The sequence below is a fragment of the Gaeumannomyces tritici genome, assembly GCF_000145635.1.
Source record: "Gaeumannomyces tritici R3-111a-1 unplaced genomic scaffold supercont2.5, whole genome shotgun sequence".
NCBI classification, from domain to species: Eukaryota; Fungi; Ascomycota; class Sordariomycetes; order Magnaporthales; family Magnaporthaceae; genus Gaeumannomyces; species Gaeumannomyces tritici.
In genome coordinates this window covers 2,045,633-2,061,675 of record NW_008804549.1, presented here as the reverse complement: position 1 = coordinate 2,061,675, position 16,043 = coordinate 2,045,633, and the positions used below count along the sequence as shown (strand labels likewise).

General features: G+C 57.0%; 6 protein-coding genes across 6 annotated transcripts; 4 read left to right on the top strand and 2 right to left on the bottom strand.

Annotated features, from left to right (window-relative positions):
• Positions 1 to 396: 396 nt before the first annotated feature.
• On the top strand, positions 397 to 2,181 carry GGTG_09681 (hypothetical protein). Its single transcript, XM_009227536.1, has 3 exons — positions 397 to 842; positions 959 to 1,361; positions 1,456 to 2,181. Exons 1-3 carry the CDS (start codon positions 747 to 749, stop codon positions 1,944 to 1,946), a joined length of 990 nt encoding a protein of 329 aa, XP_009225800.1. The 5' UTR covers positions 397 to 746; the 3' UTR covers positions 1,947 to 2,181.
• On the bottom strand, positions 1,990 to 3,336 carry GGTG_09680 (DNA repair family protein). The gene is made up of 2 exons (XM_009227535.1): positions 2,734 to 3,336; positions 1,990 to 2,667 (listed from the first exon to the last, which is right to left on the bottom strand). The coding sequence occupies exons 1-2, from the start codon at positions 3,030 to 3,032 to the stop codon at positions 2,049 to 2,051; spliced, it is 918 nt and encodes a 305-aa protein (XP_009225799.1). The 5' UTR covers positions 3,033 to 3,336; the 3' UTR covers positions 1,990 to 2,048.
• A 33-nt stretch (positions 3,337 to 3,369) lies between these two features.
• On the top strand, positions 3,370 to 6,939 carry GGTG_09679 (tRNA (guanine-N(1)-)-methyltransferase). The gene is made up of 5 exons (XM_009227534.1): positions 3,370 to 3,837; positions 3,943 to 4,044; positions 4,122 to 4,199; positions 4,277 to 4,695; positions 4,809 to 6,939. The coding sequence occupies exons 1-5, from the start codon at positions 3,537 to 3,539 to the stop codon at positions 5,349 to 5,351; spliced, it is 1,443 nt and encodes a 480-aa protein (XP_009225798.1). The 5' UTR covers positions 3,370 to 3,536; the 3' UTR covers positions 5,352 to 6,939.
• Positions 6,940 to 10,191: 3,252 nt separating this feature from the next.
• GGTG_09678 (hypothetical protein) lies at positions 10,192 to 11,020 on the top strand (the record flags this gene model as incomplete). The annotated part of the gene is made up of 3 exons (XM_009227533.1): positions 10,192 to 10,346; positions 10,512 to 10,635; positions 10,865 to 11,020. The coding sequence occupies 3 exons, from the start codon at positions 10,192 to 10,194 to the stop codon at positions 11,018 to 11,020; spliced, it is 435 nt and encodes a 144-aa protein (XP_009225797.1).
• Positions 11,021 to 11,930: 910 nt separating this feature from the next.
• GGTG_09677 (hypothetical protein) lies at positions 11,931 to 12,466 on the top strand (the record flags this gene model as incomplete). The annotated part of the gene is made up of 2 exons (XM_009227532.1): positions 11,931 to 12,016; positions 12,358 to 12,466. 2 exons carry the CDS (start codon positions 11,931 to 11,933, stop codon positions 12,464 to 12,466), a joined length of 195 nt encoding a protein of 64 aa, XP_009225796.1.
• Positions 12,467 to 14,424: 1,958 nt separating this feature from the next.
• On the bottom strand, positions 14,425 to 14,808 carry GGTG_09676 (hypothetical protein; the record flags this gene model as incomplete). Its single annotated transcript, XM_009227531.1, has 1 exon — positions 14,425 to 14,808. The coding sequence occupies one exon, from the start codon at positions 14,806 to 14,808 to the stop codon at positions 14,425 to 14,427; it is 384 nt and encodes a 127-aa protein (XP_009225795.1).
• Positions 14,809 to 16,043: the final 1,235 nt, after the last annotated feature.

The window sequence follows — 16,043 nt, the reverse complement described above, 5'->3', positions numbered from 1 at the left end:
GGGGGGGGGGGGATGCGGTTCGACGCGGCGGGGGCCGCGCGCGCAGGGAAGCTGGTATCGGCCAGCGATGACGATGGAGTTGCTCTGGGTAGGATGGATCGTGAAGCTCGCACGACCAAGATGGCGGGCCGTCGCTGCGCTTTCCCCAATGGCAGGCTATGCAAAGGCCGAAAAGGGACGGTCGCGGGAAGGGCTGTCGTCGGCTGTTAGTCGCGGACTTGTGGTGTGGTTGCGTGGACAGGTGTGGCTGCTGGCATGAACCACACACACGGCTGGACGAGTCGTGATTGGGCCAGTCCCCAGGACGTGACTGCCTCTGGGCGGTGGTGAAGCGGGGGCCGGGAGTCCACTGAGGCTGCTGGCGGCTTCCTTCATTCGATCAAATGCTAGCGCACAATGGCCCCGGTCTAATCGAGGCCAAGAGCCAAGGACACCTCTTTCCGAAATCCATCCAGCCAGGCTGATTGATGCCAAGCTGGGGCACCCACGAACTTGGTCTGACATTGCACCACCTTGGAAGCAGGTTGGGCGGCATGGCATCCCATCATGCTACGTAACTCCCGCAGCCGATTCCTTACCACGCTCGCTCGCTTCATTTCTTGTTAAGTCATCCATATTCGCACGCGCTGGCATCTGCACCTCCCCAGGTCGTCGCTCTGCACAATTTCTCAACCCGTCCACCATCTGTTCCCTTCTCTACCTTCGACTGCAGGGCTGCCCGGCGCTGCCTCCTCTTCTCCACAAACATGCCCACGCAGGCTGCGGATACCGCCCGCTACCGGCGCGATGACAAGGCCGGTGGCAAGTTGATGACCCCCCAGGAACGGCTCAAGTTGATCGAGGTAAGCTCAAGCTCCCATCGGTACACGGGCTGCGCTGGCAGGGGTTTCCACGCCAACGTCATGTCAGAGCAAGGGAGCTGCAGAACTGACATTCCCGTCCACGCCCACTCGAATAGCCGTATCTCCCTAAGAGGCCCGCGGACACTCTCGATGCAAGGAGCAAAGCTAGGCGCCCGTCGGTCCTCGGTGTTCGTCGCTTTCTTGCCAACCAGCTGCACCTCTTCTTCTACGTCTTGATCCACACGGTTTTCTCCCTCTACATTAGGACTCGACAGGTGTACCATTTCCTCAAGGACCGGACGCGCTCTATTCTGTCATACCACCACCACACGCCAGAGATCATCGAGGGCGACGTCAAGGGTCTCCAGAGGATCCCGCAGCACCTGAGTGTGATCCTGCGCCTCGACGACAGTGCCAGGGGCGGCTCGGAGCTCGAGCGGCTGGTAAATGAGGTTGCCGACATTGCGGCCTGGTGCGCATGCGCCGGGATACCGCTACTCTCCGTCTACGAGCGAACAGGTACGTTGTTACGTTGTCTCAGTCGCCCGCCGCTCCAGCAGGCCTCTGCCCGAAACGCGAGGCTGTTCTGACTTTGGCCGTCTTCTTCGCGCAGGAGTCCTGAAGGGTTACATGCCCCAAGTGCACCGTGTCGTCTCGCAAAAACTCGCAGCCTACTACGGGCGGAACCACCCGGCCCTGACCCTCCAGGCGCCACACACACAGGCCATCGAGTCGGCCCCGCTCGCAGAGCATGTCGGCAGCGAGGACGCCAAGCACCTCTCGGTTCTTCTGCTCTCGGCTGAGGACGGGCGTGACTCGATAGTCGATCTTACCAAGACGTTGACCGAGATGGCGCAGCGGTCTAAGATGTCGCCTGTCGATATAAGCATCGACCTCGTCGATGCGGAGCTGTCGGAGAGTGTTATGGGCGAGCCCGACCTCCTCATCCTCTTTAGCCCCCACGTCGAGCTCCAGGGCTACCCCCCTTGGCAGATCCGGCTGACCGAGGTGTTCCACGTCCAAGACAACCAAGGCGTGGGATACCAAGTCTTCCTCCGCGGCCTGCAGAACTACGCCAGCGCAAAGATGCGATTCGGCAAATAGTAGACGGGCGTCTCGACATTCTGGAGCCCGAATAGCACCGAGGTGGCTGTGCACATAGACTTAGACGCATGCCCCGTTGGCTGCTACGCCGTCACTACTATTTCATTGCTTATTCTCGCGCATTTCCTTAGCAGCCTTGTCCCATAAGTACATAGCGCCATTGCCTACATTATAGTTGTAGTAGTTGTCTGTTCCAGCCTTGATCATGGCTCTCCTGAAGGTGATGTTGATCCGGCCCCCGTCCAGCTGATTTTTCCCCGTGCGCTTTGGGATCGAGTGCAGCCAGTTGGCTTGCGTCTTTCCCCTCATCAATATCATGTCCCCGCTAGCCAGAGGCAGCTTCAGCTGCGTCGCTTCCATGTCTATGCCCGTTAAGCCCGCCGCTCCAGGCGTTACCGGTTTGTGCTTCAGCAAAAAATCCCTTTGGGCCCCGAGGCTCAGGGAGGCGATGAGCGGGTCAGGGCCAAGGAAGCGCTCATCGTCGCTGTGGAATGAGATGCTATCCGCGCCTGACGCATAGTAGTTGACAAGGCAGAAGTTGAACTTGCAGTCGGTTGCTGCCTCGCATGCGACGCGGAGGTCGTTGAGGCATTTGGGAATCGGCCGCGGCGCATACCTCGCTTGCGCGCCCGCGGAGACCTTCATGTCCGTCTTCGCATCCACCACGTCCTCGTGCTCATCAAAGCAACTTGTGTCGTCCAGGCCGAAGACGGTTGTGTATCTACGAAGGGTAGCAGTCAGAGTCTGGAAACAAGATTGCGAGACGGGAGCGGCGCTGGTGGAATACCTAGGCGTGCGGATATGGGTCTGGATGCCACCACGCTTGATATCGTACTCAACCCTGTAGAAGGGAAGATTGGCCCTCAGAAACTCGAATAGCGCCTTGGATGCGTGTGAGGAGAGGAATGGCTGGAAATAGAGCAAGTCCAGCTCCGGCCGGTCATTGATGACCCGGGGTGGCCTGGCAGGCAGGGAACAGAGCTCCAGGCTGATGGCCCCTGGGAGTTCGGGAATTGGGAGCGGATAGGCCGGGTGCTTCGTGTACCGCACATCCTCGACGTGATGTTTTGGTACCTTAGCATTCATGTTGTATCTTTTACATCGCCCGACCTTCACTTACAGGTTTTTGCTTCTCGTCCTCCCGAGTCTTTCGCTGCTTTTTGGAGGCCGACGGAAAGAAGGAGTCGATAGTGCGTTTCTTAGACATGATAGACGATATTTAGTTTATACGGTGATGTCGGAAATGCAGCATCCGCCAGTATCGGGAAGCACATGGGGAAGTGTTAGGTTTGACCGAAGTAGGAAGTGACATCATCATATCCGTATTAAATCGAGCCTAGTCTCAGCCTTGTACTTTCTAAAGTACTACGATTGGCGTCGTCGGCAGCGCTAAATGATGGCTGATGTTTGATGTGGGTCCAAAATCAACCCCCCAATCAGCCTCGCGGGTTTTGCCTCTCTCACCCAACCCAACCAACCACATTCGCCGGGTGGTGCTCATGACTCTTCTGCGTGGGCTGCGCGCGGTATCTGTCGAGGTCAGCCTGTATCCCCTCACTCACCCACCCACTCATCCCCACGACTCTGACAATGGCCGCTGCTGACGATCAAGCTGCTACGGGCGCAAGGGCCGCAGACATGAACATGATCAAGCCTCCAATAGTGCGGTCGGCCGGGCGGCTGAACAAGGCCCTGTTTGACAAGACTTTCAACATCGCCGCCGCGGCCGTGAAGGAGCCCAAAAAGATCGGGCCGTACCAGAAGGCCCTGGAGAAGAGCAAGGATCTTCTTCGTGTGTCGAGACTCTCTTCTATCTTTCCGCATCCGGACCCTTCACTGGCCGCAGCAGGGAGGAAGTGCATTCTCCTGAGGCCGGGCATTAGTGCGACTGGTAAGGTCGTGCTGCATGAGGGTTCCTATTCAAGAACTCAGTCTATTTGTACATTAACCTTTTTTTTGTTCAAAATACTAACTCGTTTTTTTCTTGCAACCACAGCACCCGAGACCTGGGGCGAGGTCTTGAAGGAGGGTGTCGAGAAGGACGATCTGAACGTGGTGTCCTATGAACTCAAGATCGGCTACGATTTCTGGAATTCCCGTGAGTTGTAGGCCCCCCGCGCGCTAGATGGGCCAGGCCAGGATCATGGCGGTCCAGAGAAGTGCTGACGAACGCAGATGAAATCCTCAGTTCGATACTCCCTGAGGAATATGCGGAGGATATCCCAACATCCTACAATTGTGTAGGCCACGTTGGTAAGCGACCCTCCTCTCAGGCCATATGCTCTGCGCACGCAACTGTCTGTATCCCGAGCCGAAACTCACAATCATAGCCCACCTGAATCTACGCAAGGACTTCGAGCCGTACAAGCACATTATCGGACAGGTGATTGGTGAAAAGAACAACCACATTCGTACCGTCATCAACAAGATCTCCAACGTGGGCACCGAGTCTGAGTTCAGGACCTTCAACTACGAGGTCCTGTTCGGGCCAGACGATCTAAACGTCGAGGTGAAAGAGGCCGGATGCACGTATAAATTCGATTACAGCAAGGTTTACTGGAACAGCAAGCTCGACCAGGAACACAAGCGCATCTTTGAACTCGTCCAGCCGGGCGAGGTGCTCTGCGATGCATTCGCCGGCATTGGTCCCTTTGCCATCCCGGCGGGCAAAAGGGGTGTTTTCGTCTGGGCAAACGACAAGAACCCGGAAAGCTATCGCGTCATGGAGCGGGCCGCCAAGCAAAACAAGGTTAGTATGAAGCCGTGGATCATGGCGCATGTCGCACTCTACATGGCTCGCTACGAATACCACGACACTCTCCAGTGGCACCAATATGGCTAGCTAACAGGCCTCGACCCTAGGCGCATCAATACGTGCGGCCGTTCAACCGGGACGCCAAAGACTTCATCAGATTCGCGGCGGACGATGTAATGAGAGCGTCTTCGCAGGGCGAGTGTGTAACGGTGACCCTACCAGGACCCAAATTCCGCCGCAGTGAGCGTGCGACGGCACCGAAACCGCAGACGAAGCGCGTCCCCTTACCGCCGACGATATCGCACTACGTCATGAACCTCCCAGCCCTAGCAATCACGTTCCTTGGTAGCTTCAGGGGGCTTTACGCAGGGCACGAGGCACTCTTCTCGCCTCGGACAAAGACGGAGCTGCCAATGATACACGTGCACTGCTTTGATTACATGTGCCACAAGGATGACGACATGGCCAAAGTCCGGGAGTCGGTCTCCAAGAGGGTCTCGGAGGAACTGGGATTCGAGGTGAGGCCCGGGGATGCTAGCAATGCCGGCGAGGTTTCTGTCCGGGACGTCAGGGCTGTTGCGCCAAACAAAACCATGTACTGCGCGAGCTTCCGTCTTCCGCCCGAGGTCGCCTTTGCCCCGAGAGGGTAGAGAGATAGGCAACGGGCGGCCCCAAACACAGCTATCTCGAAACAATGAGCGCCGAGCAAAGGCCCCACAAGGCTACTCGGTGATGTGTGCTGTGTCCCAAGTCCTGCCGGCAGCCGCGAGCCAGCCCTGCCCGTCAACGCAGCGCTCTCGGCTGTGTTTCCATGCCGTGCTTCATGGTGGCGTTGATGACAGCGACCATTGCCCCCGCGCGCGCGCCGTCAAATGCGGGTTTTGGTCCACTACCCTGTTTAAAGATAGGCCCTCATGGCGCGTTCCCTAAGAGGGGGTTTCACGGCGGCGCCTGGAAAGATGCAGTGTCCCCAAACACAGTTATCTATCAGAGCCCCAGGCGATGCGAGTCCCCGCCTGCACGCAGTCCTGCACGGGGGGAGGATTTTGAATGAACAAGCCGTTCTGGCACAGCGGTCCCAGAGAGCCCTTCTCCGGTCCATGCAGGTTTTCTCTTGTTGGAGGGCCGGGGTCAAGGGGACAAAAAGCCGGCGGGCTACCGATAGAGAGAGGGGGTGAACCGTGACGCAATATCAACGTGTTTCCCCCGGCAGGCCCAGACCGGCCGCCCTGCGCGCTGCGGTTGCTATTTTATGCAGGACCCCCTCCTCTTTGGAAATTGGGATCTGATAATGGTTTCCGGCCGGTAGAGAGGGCAGTCGAGGTTGAGCCAGTCAACTTTCAAAGAGGGGAAACGAGACCAAAAGGGGGTTTGATGAACGAATGAGCTTGCCTTGGTCGCGCATTACGCAAGACGACGCAACAACGGTTGACCGCACCCACCCGGGCGCCCAAAACCGGCCGCCATCCACGGATGCGTGCGCGCGATGGCAGGGGGAGGGGGAGGGCCAGACCCCCGCCTTTGTATATCCAATTCCCGGGCGTTCTGTCTTGGTGGTGGGTGTGGTGGGATTCATGTTTCTGTTTTATTCGCCTTGGCGCGTCGGCCGCCGAGATGATTGCGCGGATCTGCAGGAGAGAGGGAGGAGGAGGGGCTGGGTTCGGGATTCTTGACTGAAACGGGGAAGCTCCCGCCCCTGCCTGCCTCATGGAATGGCATACGTACATGATGGGAACGTACTTCTGGATCAGCTTCGGGGTTTAGGTCGTCGAGACCAAGGCCTCTGTACAAGAGGTGGTACTCATGCCGTATGGGCTGCATACGTGATATGTGAGAAGATAGGTAGATGGGCATGTATGTAGCATGGGACGCCAAGCCGTATACGGCATATATTGGGCTAGCCCCGGCTGCAGTTACTACTGTGCCCACACCCGCCAAGGACCGCTTGGCGCAAAGGCGACCGGTGAAGCGGTGGCTTGCAGGGCAACGCGCCGCCCTCCCCTTCTCGAACTGGGTGGCAAAGGACACGAGATGCAACGAGATGGTTATGCATGCAGGTCGAAACAACCACGTCGTCCAACCAGACCAAGTTCCTGGCCGACGGCTTGCGGCATCGTGGAAGGAAGGCTTGCCGAGGATGGTGGGTGGGTGGTGGGTGTGCATAGAAGAAGGTGTTTGTGTGTGTATCTAGGTAGGTAGGTAGGCATATCAAAACTGCAGGGAGTCGGAGGTGTACATCCTCCTCCTCGACGTGGCGACCGGTCGATGATCGGCGGTCCTGAGGAGGACAGAAGGTGCCAGCCGTTTTTTACAGACATGGACACCCGCCGTCCAGCCATAAAAAATAAAGGAATAATAAAAAAAGATCCAGGGGTCCTCACACTCTCGGGACTTCCAAAGGCGGTAACCCTGACGGGTGGGCTGAGTTTCGCCGCACGCGGTGGAGGGGGTGGCCACAGATACATTGAGGTGCTGGCTGTACCCTGATAGGGAGGCAAAAAGAGGCGGTTTTGTAACATGTGAAAGATGGCCATTTCTGGTACGGGTAGCGAAGAGAGCAAACCGCACAGTAGCACACAGCACAGCCAGAGCACACCGGGCAAACGGCCATTGGCATGGCTTGGCGTGGCTTGGATTGAGAATGACCGATACCTATCTCTTGCCCTGCCCTGCCTGCCTGCCTGCCTGCCTGCCGGAAGCATGGCAGGTGTGTAATGTCACTTAATGCAGTGCCCATCTGCCGTGTAACGATGGGTGGCCGACGATACTAGTAAAAGCGCCACCTCGTTGCGAGGCACAGGCACAGGCTCTCTCTCGGGCGGCTATCCGTTTCATTGTCCGGGTGCGAAATCCCGGGTGGATGCGTCTTCCTGGTGGTGGGTGAGGTGTGTGCATGACGGGGCACGCAGGCGATAACGACAAGAAGAAACCGCCCTTCAGCGGTCTCGAGTAGCCAGTTCTGTCGTGCCGGGTGGTCCCCAGCGGCGGGTCGACGTCGGTCAGCCGCGGCCGGCCGTTTGAGAGACGCCGGCTTATCTCCCACAGCGAACCCCCCGCAGCCTCTCTTCCTCCCTAACCCTTCCCGACGTGCGTGTTGCTGCGTCAGTCGGGGACTGTACAGGAGGGTGATATCAAGCCATGCGGACTGATAGGGGATCTGGGATTCTGGGATTCTGGCCTATCAACGCCGTCCAGATTTGATGCCGGCCGGAAAGCGTCACCTTCTCTTATTGTGTCTGCTTACCTGACATGGACGAGAAGGCAGAACATTGAGCCAAACCATGAGCGAAAAACGCATGCGGACCCGTTTCGATTTTCTGGCCGCAGACGGCCTGACAAGATAAACCGGAGCCCCAGTCAACCTAAGCGAAGCTTGGACGCCAGCGGGTCTCGGCCCCAGAAAAAAAAGAACCACCAGATATGAACCGTGTAATGTTGAATGTATGTGTCTTGATGTCGCTCAGGCAGCGAGTGAGAATCTGGCGGGCGTAACGTCGAGGAAAGCCAAAGAGCCGAGGGGGGCTAGGAAATGCCGAATCCAACTCTAAGTTCCTGCCTGCTCCTTGGGTGCTACCTCGCTTCCCCTCTTCCCCTCTGCCGCCAGCCATCAGCTCCCTCCCCATTAGCAACTGCATATGCAACGGCTGTCTTCCCCGGCTGTAATGGGGGGCCTCGGGACTGGGTTGAGCAAGCTTCTGCGAAACCGATGTCTTGGGTGGACGGTGCCAGAGTGCTGTGATGGTTTCGGCTTTGACCTCTGACCTAAATTTAAGGTTCCCCGGCTGTCGTCCTCTCTCTATCTCTGGCCAGGGGCTGCCCCGGCAAGCTTGGGCCGGTAAGTCACATCAATCATGGTAAGCTAATATGGCGAGCAGCGAAAACACCCGATTGCCACGGTGCGATCACCACGTCACCGTCCACCTCCTGGCTGCAAGTTGAGCGTCCTCGTTGGCCGATTGCATGAGCTGCATATCAGCACTGATCTTGAAGCACGCGGCATGTTCGATCAATGGCTCTTTATTGGCCAGCCATGACAAACTCCCAAGAGCAAAGCCTGGATGGCGGGGAGAAAAAGGAAACAAACAAAAAAAAAATCTGTTTTGATGGTTGGAAAAGCACTGTGACTGTGGTACTTTCAGCCGCCGCCGTTCATGCCCAGCCCGGAAGTCGAAACGGGCCCCCTTTGAAACCCACCCCACTCCACAGATAGACCGTGGCCTAGAAGCCCGCCCCGAAAGGGGAAAGATGGCACTGTCGTGGAGGATCGAAAAGCTTAGCTGGCCGAGCGGTGTCTGGGAAACACGAGGCGGGAAAAGTAAGGAAAGAAACGGCGTCGAGGGGGGCTGGAGCAGGGCGCTAAAGTGCCACAGCCCGATCTCCGTTAGCGCACACGCACACACACCAAATCATCCCATCCGCTTCGGCTTGCCTCATCAGACCGGATCAAGCGTCCGATAGGGCCGGTCGAACGCGGTAAGAGAGGCCAAGAGGGGCGATGCCTATTCCCCATTCGCTCAGACGTCGACGTGCCAAGGCCACAGCGTAGGACGAGTCATCGAGGACTATCAAACAACAGTCGCTCCGAATCCCACAGGTCCGGGGTGTCCTTCTGGTGCTTCATCCTTTCTCAGTGCCCATCTACACTAGCGGAGACGATGAACGACGAGCCGATGGGGGGGTGAACCGAAGGGGCGGTGGCGGCGATCCGGATCGAGAGGCAGCAAGCCTTCGCCCAAACCTTCCGGAGCCCATCAACCAAACCCCCCTGTCTAGCTCGGCTCCCTGGCTTGGTCTTTTGTGGAAGCTGACGATGGCTCACGGCCGAGGCGGCTCTGTCCTGTCCTGTCCTGTCCTGTCCTTGGGTACGGTGTCCAGCTGGGCAAAGGCACTGCAAGCCACCCCCTCCCGCCGTCGCAAAAGGACGCAGATGAGGGGGCCGACTCCATCAATCTCAGGCGCTTTGTCTTGCAAGAAGCAAAAGGCTAATCACGCATTGTGCGGTGCAGTTGCATCCTGGTTCCACAGCGATGAGAAAACGCTACCATGTAGGGGTGCGCCTCGAAATGACCCGCCACATTTTCTTGTACATTGGGCCAGCTTTTTTTTCGACCTTTTTTTTTCTTTTTCTAATGGAGGTTTGCTATCGCGCTCGACCAAGAAAAAAAAGCAGCTGAGAGAGGGGGGGTTTGCCCCGCCTGGGAGCTCCCCCGCCCTGGTCCCACATACCAGCGTGGGAAAGTGGAGCATGGGCGTTTTCCGTCGCGACCGGGATTTGCTTCCATGCCGCGAACCCCACTTGTTGGCAACCCCCACACCCCCATTCTGCTACTCCCATTAAGCGGTTCCGGACGGACACGGCCCTGCACGAACCCGACTCTTTTTCTACCTCGGCGAAGCCAACCAAGCCAACGAAGACTCTTCGAGAGCCCCCGTGGCCTGGAAGACGGTCGGAATGGCCGCGGGCACAGGGCCAAGGAGGTGTGTTCCATGATGCCTTGGACACGTAATGAATTGATGTATTATTCGCTCGTCGTTAAGACGCGACCCAGCATCGTTGGAGTTGCTCGATACCATCCCAGCGGTCCGACCAAGCTATTTCCCCGTCCGTCCGACCGACCGACCGCCCGCCCGCCCGGCCCCGACCGGTGTGTCCCTCGACAGCAATTGGGCCCTTTCCCAGGTGGCGGAAGTCCCGGATCGTTCATGTGTGAAACCCTGCTTGGCCCCACGTCTGAAATGCCGTATCTCGATACGGGAGATCGGCTCGTCGGGGGCGTTCTGGCCACAGGTGCCTCTTCCCTCTCTCCTAGGGCACCCGGCGCGCCTATCGGGACGCGCATTGAGCGGGCTGAGACGCTGTCGCGAATAGCAGGCGAGGACACGTCCATACCCGTCAGGCGTGCCAACATGGCCCAGGCGACTTCCCTCAAGGCCGTGCGTGGTCCTCGGTTATAAGGTTCAGCCTGGCCTTCGACCGTCTGCTGAAACACAGATAGTCAAAGCCTCTCTCCGGTGCCGGAATGTCGGGGCAGAGCGGGAGCTTGTGCGCCAAGTGCGGATCGACGAATTGACAAGACACACAACTTCGAAACATTATCTGGCGGGGATGCGGGCTTGGAAGCCTAGACAAAGAAATTAAACCGTACACTACCGTGTAATCTAGGCGGCCGCTTTGGCGGGCAGGTCTGGTGAGCGCCGAGATGTCAGATATCAGCATCAGCGACAGCAAACTCTCGACGGCGGGAATCTTGCCTCCGCGGGCATCCATCCCACCAACCAAACGCGCGGCTTGTCGCTTGCGCAGAAACTCAAAATGTGATAAGAGACGGAGGCGGTCAGCCTCGAGTCCATAATTCGAAATCCAACCCGCCGCGAGCCGTTCGGCCCGTCCTGGGCTGGATCTAATCATCATCGAGTCCCTGGTCCAGAATTAGGTCGAGGCATCGCGCCATAGCCTGCTCGCTGGTACCAAGCGCGTTCTTTTTTTTTTTTTGGTCTTTTTTTCTCTCTCTTTTTTTTTCCATTCTCCGTTTCTTCTTATCCATGGCAGGTTTAAAATCTAAAACCCAAAAAAATACCCCGATGTGGGTACTGCCAATAAAAAATCATCCGGCTAGCACGTTCCCATGAGAGGGGTTGGATGGACGGATTCAAGCCCCCCTGGCGTGAGGCATGCACAGACGACAAGGGTAGGAGGAAGAGAGAAAAAAGAGAGAAAGAGAAGAAAAAAAACACTCCAGAGGTAGACAGGATCTGCAGCGCCGGGTCGATTGGAGCTCGGAAGATGTCGGGGCAGGCGGAGCAGGACAAGGCAAGGGGGCTGGGCCAAGATGCGAGCTTGACCCGCAGCCGGCGCCGAGGGGGGTTACCTGACTGACATCAATGATTTTCCTTACGCACGTCGTTCTCTCTCCGACCTCTCTCCGTCGCTGTCTGTCTCTGCTTCTCTCCCTCTTTCCCTCTTCGGCACACCCTTTTCAACACGCACGCCCCTCCTTCCGGCCGCGGGATGTTTGCGCAACGCTGGCATATCCAGGGCGCACGTATGCCCAGGCACAAAAAAAACAACCAGAAAACCCCACCGGGTAGCCGGTAAAGCTCCGGACCAGCGCTTCTCTCTTTGGCCGGGGCTTTCTCGCGCTGTCCGGCTGGCAGTCCCGAGGACTCGATGCTTCGCTAGATAGGTACCTAAGTACAAGTGGCTCTTCCGTGCACCCGAATACGGAAACATGGGCAGCCAGAGAAATCAAAGAAAAAAATGGGCTGCGGGTGTCGAGCGGAGCTGGATGCATGGACGGACATTGGGCAAGACGGGGTGAGTGAAGCTTTTGGCCTCGCAGCAGCGAGTTACAGACTAGGTAAGGTCATCATGATACGTGGTCTACAAGACATCGAAAAAAAAAAAAGAGTCCGAGAAGGATCAGAGGGTCCTTCTTTATCAGACTTTGATGGGAAAATGTGGGGAAGCGAAAATTGCTGTATCGACCCAAGTCTGGCTGCGTTTCTTGCGACGCCTTTTTTTTTCAGTGCTCTTTTTTCATTCTTTTTTTCCCCCTGGCTTTCTAGTGCATCTGTGTCTCTTCGGCTTTTGCCTTTCCCTTTTTTTTTTTTTCTCCCCTTCCTCCTTTCGCGCTGATGGATGGATTAAGTTGCTAGGTCGCTTGGCGGGTTGGCATTGGCTTTCACACACAGCCAGTTGATCCCTGACATCAAATCGCAGCGCCGACCCAGCCCAGCGCTTCAGGTGGACCCTGCTAAGGCGTGATACTGTCGTCTTGACCGCGCACATCGGGCAGGTGGGTAGCTGTTCCCTTGCTGGAGCTCTGACCGTTCATATCTATCTCTCCGTCTATCGGCCACTATCCCTACGCTTCTCTTCGTATTTCTATTCCTTTTATCTCTTACCTGCGAGCTCTGCGTTTTCAGCCCGGTGAGCAGGGGGGTAGTGGATGTTGGCTTATCTTGCATGCGTGCCCCACGTTGATGGAGTCCGCGCCCAGTCCGGCCTCGATCTATCAGTCTGGACGGCCGCGTCCAATGTCCCCTGCTAGGGGCCCGACCTGGGTGCAGGGCGTAGGGGAGAGGTTACAGGTTAGGTTACCTACCACTTTCCCACAAGCGGGCAACTGACTAGGGTAATCCCTCGACGCGGCGCAATGGCGACATTTCGAGGCCTGCTGTCGACTAACGCTTGAGGGGTGCCACGGCTTTCTCGCCTTGCGTCTTTTTTTCTTTTTTTTTGCGTTTTGTTTGTACAGCGGGAGACATCTGCCATGCTGCGGTGGTTAGAACCAGCATGCGAAAATTCAGAGCGGGAGAGGAAAGCCAAAAAGCCATCGACGATGTGATCAGGCTGCCAAGTCAATTGATCCACCATCTATCTTCGCTTCCTCTTTGATTGTGTCTTTCACTTTCTCGTCATCCTGCCGCACACTTTCATCACGCTATGCTACCACCCCCGCGCCGGTCCCTGTCAACTCACCCTCCATCACACCCGCTACCATACCTCCCCTTATTGATTCTTTTCGTGTCTGTCTACATTGATACAACAGCGCCACCCCGTGACTTCTTATTGGCCTCCCGTTGTCTTTGCTGTTTTGCCTTTATTTCTCCTTTTGGCTAGGGCGAGTTGTGGCAGCATTACGTGACGGGTTCTTCCCTGGATGTCGTCCCTGGCACTCCCACGCCGCTCACCGCCTGCGATTTGCCGGCATGCTGGACAAATCAGCCTGACCTCTAGGAATCAACAGAGGCGTCGTCCACCTGACCGTCCAACCCCCCGGAAGGATGACTGACGGCCGCGCTCTGTACTGGGTAAATGTGCCTTTTTCTTCGCTCAACGTCAACCAGCCAACGTTCCTGTTGCAATGTCATCCGGTTCTTGTTGGGGAGCACCGAGGTGCCAGAGCAGAGGACGACAGCATTCCATGCCGCCTAGCTAGGGCACGCGTGAGGACAAATCATCACACCACCTGTCCCAAAGATGATGAAAAAAAAAATAACGACAAGGGGGAGGCGAGCACGCACATTTCTTATTCGATGCGTCTGGCAAGCCCGCGCCGCCCCCCTGTTGTTGCACGATCACGGGGTCACCAAACGCACCCCCGCGCCCCCCCGGCTGGCCCGCCAGCCGACCGGCCGTGAGCCAGTGTTGCGCTGTCCTCTTCAGTCGGTCAGAGATTGGTGTTTTTCTTTCTTTCGCTATCTCTCGCCCTGTTGTCGCTTCATTGGAGGGCTCTGCTCCCCCTTGTCCACGTCCCACGGCCGTTTCGGCCCCAGGTTTCCTCGCAGGCTGTTTTGTCCAATGGGACCGGCGATTTGACCAGTAGCATCTGTGGCTTTCCAAACAAGCAATAATGCGCCCCGGATCAAGGGCAATCGTTTCTTGTATTCTGATTACGATAGGTTGGCCTCGGGTTCTTGTTAGACTTAGTTGTGATGACTTTGCTCTGTGGCGGTATTTCGTGGCTAGGGAATAGATAGGACTGCCAATGTACCACGGCACGGGACCTTATACACAAACTCCCCGCGAGTCAGCGATAAGACTCGGGGGCTTTTAGCGGAGCTATATAAAGAAGCAGGAAACAGAAAATGACGCGGACACGCTAACTAGACCTCTACCTAGACCTCTTTCCGTCCGTACCGCCAAGTCCTCGTTAACTCTACTTGGAGGCTATTTAGGAATACCGAACGGATAAGCAGCCGGCCGGCAGGTTACAGTGGCTAGAACACGACGGCATGATGGGCAGCCCAGCAAGGTGTGCGTGTGCGTGCGTGTGCAGGTGCAGGCGTGTAAATGTACACCTCTGTTCTTGGTCTTGTTGTCGTTGATTGTTTGTTGGTCTTGCCCGCAGCCAATTGATCGCCGACCAAGTCCCGCCTTGGACAGGGGGACGCCGCGTCGATGATGAGGTGCTCGGCGTGGCCCCTCTGTAGACGTATTGCATGTCCATCGAGCGCTTTGAGACGAGCGCCGATGACGCCCCTGCCCTTGCGTAGCCGCACCCCAGCCCCCGCCCGCCGGAATATGTGATGAAAGGGCCTTCGTTCGGCCTGCACAGGCGTGCTTGGCCGGGGCACCTTGCCGTTCCTCGATTCATCATCCATTGTGCGCTCCCTGCCTGTCCCTTGTATGCTGCTGGGCGCTGCATGCCCTTTCCTTGCTGTCAATTTTTTTGCTTTGTTTCCGGCGGCAGCTCAAGGTGCGGTCATCAGCCTGCTCGACTCGATGATGTGACGGTGGACTGTGCAAGCACTGGCCATGAGCAAAACACCGACCCAAACACCCACACCCCCGTGCCCTCGGCCCCGCTGCCTGTAGTCTGTAGTCCTCAATCCCTACTGTGTACAGCAAACCTGGATGCTATGACCCGGGGAAGGGGAATCGCCGTCTGGTCTTGACGGTGCTGGCTCCATGCTGCATTGCATGCGCGCTGAGCAAGCCGCGCCTACGTCTAGTCTGGTCGCCCTGTGATTTCCGTGCCACTGCCTTTGCTACGTCGTATCCGTGGTAGCTGCTCTTTAGTGGCGCACACCTCGCCGTGCGTGCTGATATTTTTCTTCTTTTGCGGCCTGGGTGCTGGCTCCACGCTGCAAGGTTCATGTTGCTGTTACGATTGCAGCTGTCCCCACCCAGTAGACAGATAGCGGCGCTTTAGGCGGGCCTGCGCTTGGGTAGGTTGCCGCAAGGAACCTGTGCTGCCCCTGTATGTACCAGCCTTGACCTGCTGAGCCTAGTGGGTGGGTTGTGGGTGGAGGTTGTTCTGCTCAAGTAAAAGAAACGGAAAGCACACACACTGACTGCAACAACTCGCTGCAAGCACAGGCAGGCGGCGGGTAGGGCGAGACCAGACCTCTGCTAGGCATCCCTCCCCGTCCACCCTCACATCCCACACACCCCTCCCCGACCCCGGTCCCGTGAAAAAAGACTCGAGGAGGAGGAGGTGGTGGCTCTGGGGGTCCTCCCCTAGCTCATTCATCGAGCTCAGTTCGAACGAATCTCTGTCGGCAGCGCACTGGCTCCTGCTCCCCCTGTCGAGTGCCCCATTCCACGCTTGTGCACACCGGCCGTTCAGACAGAAACACTGTCACCCCCATGACAAAATCGTTGAGACCGCAAAAAAAAAAGGGGCTAAAATCTAAGGGGCTAACCATCGTAGACGGCATTGTAACTGTAGGGACGCTTTTCTGTATCAAGGAAATCGCATACGGCTTGCACGCGTGCTTTTTTAGGCGTGGAAAACTCTTTAGACATCGTTGTGAGGCTTTGTTGTGCGTGGGTTGGATTGAGGGCGGTGGAGTTGGTAGGAAAAAATTGATTTTGCGGTCTCAACGATTTTGTC